Raw genomic sequence first — 4,333 nt, 5'->3', positions numbered from 1 at the left:
ATATATATATATATGTTTAGGCTACCTAAGAAGCAAAATTACCTAAAGGTATTGATTAACTTGTTTTCAGGGAATATATGTTGAATATCTTGTTTTTAGAAATGTTGCAAAACTTGTTTTTCTTAATTTTTTCCCTTTCCTTTCAGATAGATAGATAAATAGATAGATCTAAGTTGACATTATTGGAGTTCATTTCACAAGAAAATACTATTTCAGTCTTTCTACTTCAAAATGTCATGTTTACTTCTCTATTACTTGCTGTTTCTTTGTAATTATTTGTGATGCTACACAATGTTTCTTTCTTTCTTTTTGTCCCTTTTTTACATTAGATAAATAGATTGACTTACCCATCTATAAGTGGAGTGTCAGCCATCAGTTTCAGGGCTTGCTCCTTTAAATCATCTGCTACTGAGTTAAATGTGAAAGCCCAGAGCACTAAACACACAGTCTTGACCCAATCCATTACCACACTGTTTACCTATTCTGTAACCTTTAATTATGAATTGCTCCTCAAATAACTCTACCTATCTCAGCTCTTCTTGTTTTCAGCTTACTTATATCCACGGATGTATATCGTCTTCAATTTTTGATGTGTAGAGATACACTAAGGCCAAAAGACCAGTGTCAGGGATTGAGTTCTCATCATAATGATGCTGAATGTAAGTTAATATATATTTTTGGGTTGTAAAACTGTCCCATAAACAGGACAGATGTTCCATAAAAGCCACGTCTTTATTTTTAATGATAGATAAGGGTGAAATAAGTGATTATGTAAAAGTACAGTGAGTGAGCGTTTTTCATTTTGTTGTTTAAAGTCCATCTGAGGGCTGTGCGCACTCTCTGGCCCATTTTCTTCAGAGGTATTACTTTGGATGGAGAGACTTTAGTTGAACTCAGATTTAACCATATTAATGAAGTGTAATATAACAAGTGTAATCCCTAGGAATAGGTTTAATTAACACTCACCACTCAAAAATGTACTGTTCTCGTCTAAGGAAATAGCAATACATAAATAACTCACAATATTTGCAGTTTGAATTTGCTCATTAATTTTCATTCACTGCTTTCTCATGCAGTGAACTATATGCCATCCACTAAATAAAGGATAGCGAATAAGGGGATAGGGTACAACTTTGGACACTGCTATTGTTTTTGCAATTCTGTTTAATGACGTTAGTGCTGCAGAAATGAACACTTCACCTTTAATGAACTGAGGAAGTTTTATGACAACAACGTCAATAACGATGAAGTGGTCAGACACTTTTATCCAAAGCAACTTAGTCAAGGCCACAAGAGTGATGACTCATGGCTTGCCTCTTGTGTAGGTAGAACCAGCAAACCTTCTTTTAAAGCCAGAATAACATAAAGCCATTTCATAACACATTTCTGCTCTAACAAATCTATTCACACTTATTGGAAAAACCTGTGAGATACTTTGTTTTCATTTTGTTATTACTGTATGTTCCCTGTCACTGCATTTGTCCCTCAAAGTTCTTAGTTGTAAAAAAAGGCTCATGCAAAACCAGAGTGATGTTTATGGAATGTGTTTATTGTTAATAAAACACACCTTGATTGGAAAATAGGGTGCTATAATCTTGGATTTTAATCATAGTCATATTCTTTTTTCCACGAAACTGATTGGACTATCATCTTATCACTAAAACAAATAGGGCTGCGTTTCTCAATAACGATTGATCTTAGGACTTAAGAGCATTTTATACTAATTTTACGATCGTTCATTATTGTTTCACGTGCGTTTCCCAAAAATGCACTTAACGCAATCGCACGTAGTCATGCTTAAGTGCTACTTAGGAGTCGCTATCCGTTTGTCAAGTGCTGAAATGTCACCTTATAGAATGGCTCGTAATTGTAGTAAACGTTCGTTTATTGAAATGTTAGCCTAATGCTGCGTTCCAGACAACTCGGATATAATAACAATTATATTATATTATATTATATTACATTTACACGTATAATATTATACTTTACATAAAAATATAGGCTACATTATACTTTATACAAAAATATATATTATAGTATATAACATTTATATAGACACGTTATTTCCAGGGCCAATACATTGGATTTCGTGCACGTCAGTAAGTCATTGAGAGATTTTTCCCCCCAGTCTTTGAAGCATATTTCTTACATTACTTCTTCATTTAAAAAATTTTTTTGGTTCAGTCATTCAGTTTAGATGTGTATTTCAATTTTTTCCCTGCCCTTTTTAATTATTTAATTTATAAATTCATTAAAAAAATAAATAAAATAAAATAAAGTAGCCTAATATAGTAATAAAGTGTAGGATAAAGTACAATCAAAACTTTATATTATAATCACATTGTACGTAAATAAAGTTAAAGGTGTAATCTGCTGATTGTCCTGCAGGTGACCGCATAAGTCTTCTTACGATACACTTAGGGCTTTTTATGATTAGGCTACTCCAGAGCACTCATAGTTCTACAATGTTTTTCAAGTGCTACTTAAGTTACGATACTTTTGGGAAACAGACCGTAATATTAAGATCAGTCGTACGATCGTTTTTACGATCTTGTAGTAAACGTTCGTTTATTGAAATGTTAGCCTAATGCTGCGTTCCAGACAACTCGGATATAATAACAATTATATTATATTATATTATATTACATTTACACGTATAATATTATACTTTACATAAAAATATAGGCTACATTATACTTTATACAAAAATATATATTATAGTATATAACATTTATATAGACACGTTATTTCCAGGGCCAATACATTGGATTTCGTGCACGTCAGTAAGTCATTGAGAGATTTTTCCCCCCAGTCTTTGAAGCATATTTCTTACATTACTTCTTCATTTAAAAAAATTTTTTGGTTCAGTCATTCAGTTTAGATGTGTATTTCAATTTTTTCCCTGCCCTTTTTAATTATTTAATTTATAAATTCATTAAAAAAATAAATAAAATAAAATAAAGTAGCCTAATATAGTAATAAAGTGTAGGATAAAGTACAATCAAAACTTTATATTATAATCACATTGTACGTAAATAAAGTTAAAGGTGTAATCTGCTGATTGTCCTGCAGGTGACCGCATAAATCTGTCTTCTTACGATACACTTAGGGCTTTTTATGATTAGGCTACTCCAGAGCACTCATAGTTCTACAATGTTTTTCAAGTGCTACTTAAGTTACGATACTTTTGGGAAACAGACCGTAATATTAAGATCAGTCGTACGATCGTTTTTACGAACTTTTAGGCTTACGAAGCTTTTGGGAAATGCAGCCTAGGTTAGTACCCAGCAAGACATTTTGCTTTTAAAAGACGTCTATTAGCCATCTAAACACAGCCTAGACGTCTAGGCTAAAACAAGGCTAAATTTGGGCTGTCAGTGAAAATTTAATAGACGTCTTATCATAGCCCAAGAATAGACTAGACATCAATTAGACCGCTATTAAATGACTACATAGACGGTGAATATGGGTCTAAGCTAAAACAAGGCTGAATTTGGGCTGTCAGTGAAAATGTAATAGATGTCTAATCATAGCCCAAGAATAGACTAGACATCAATTAGACCGCTATTAAATGACTACATATATAAGTCTAATAGACGGTGAATATGGGTCTAGGCTAAAACAAGGCTGAATTTGGGCTGTCAGTGAAAATTTAATAGACGTCTAATCATAGCCCAAGAATAGACTAGTCATCAAATAGACAGCTAATGAATGCCTACATATATGTAAATCTAATAGACAACAAAATGGCAATCCATCCAAACTAATTAAATATATAGCTTTTATTTAGAAAAATAAAATTTTTAACAACTTGGACAACTTAAGACAATACAAAATGATAAAAATACAAAATAATTAATGTCAAAATAAAATTTTATAAATACAATACACTTAAATATAAATATTATGATTTTAAAAAATCTGGAGTTTTTAACAACTTAAAATAATAAAAATATAAAAATTTTAAAAATTTTATATTTTAAATAACTTAAGATATTTAAAAGAAAAAAAACCTAATACAAATCAAGAGCATGTTATCACACTTAACATTAAAATAAACAACATGTCATTTTATGACAACATAAAAAAAAGATTAATCATTTTGTTGGTTTACTTTTAACAAATAAAACAACCAACAGTGAACTTAAAGGAAATTATTAATTATTGGTTTTATTTCTTGTTTAAAATGCTTCCCAACTGCATTCCTCAAGTCCAACTCTGTTGCTGCCGGGAAGTTGGTCATCACAGCATCTGCCAAATAAGAAAAAAAAGCACAAGAAAATCTTGACATAATTTTTTACTTTAATTACACTAATTGTGACAGGGAGTCATT

At 31.1% G+C, this 4,333-nt stretch overlaps 1 protein-coding gene across 1 annotated transcript in view; it reads right to left on the bottom strand.

Moving 5' to 3' along the window:
• LOC107600368 (dipeptidase 1) overlaps window positions 1–463 on the bottom strand; it is a 9,857-nt gene extending 9,394 nt beyond the window's left edge. Inside the window, exon 1 of the mRNA XM_016292241.1 lies at window positions 348–463. Coding sequence (XP_016147727.1) covers window positions 348–463 — 116 coding nt within the window. The remainder of the gene's footprint in view (window positions 1–347) is intronic.
• Between the last annotated feature and the right edge of the window lie 3,870 nt (window positions 464–4,333).

The sequence above is a fragment of the Sinocyclocheilus grahami genome, unplaced genomic scaffold, assembly GCF_001515645.1.
Source record: "Sinocyclocheilus grahami isolate Dianchi unplaced genomic scaffold, SAMN03320097.WGS_v1.1 scaffold282.1, whole genome shotgun sequence".
Lineage (NCBI taxonomy): Eukaryota > Metazoa > Chordata > Actinopteri > Cypriniformes > Cyprinidae > Sinocyclocheilus > Sinocyclocheilus grahami.
The sequence above is the reverse complement of the archived record's forward strand: the minus strand, read 5'-3'. Positions and strand labels throughout refer to the sequence as shown.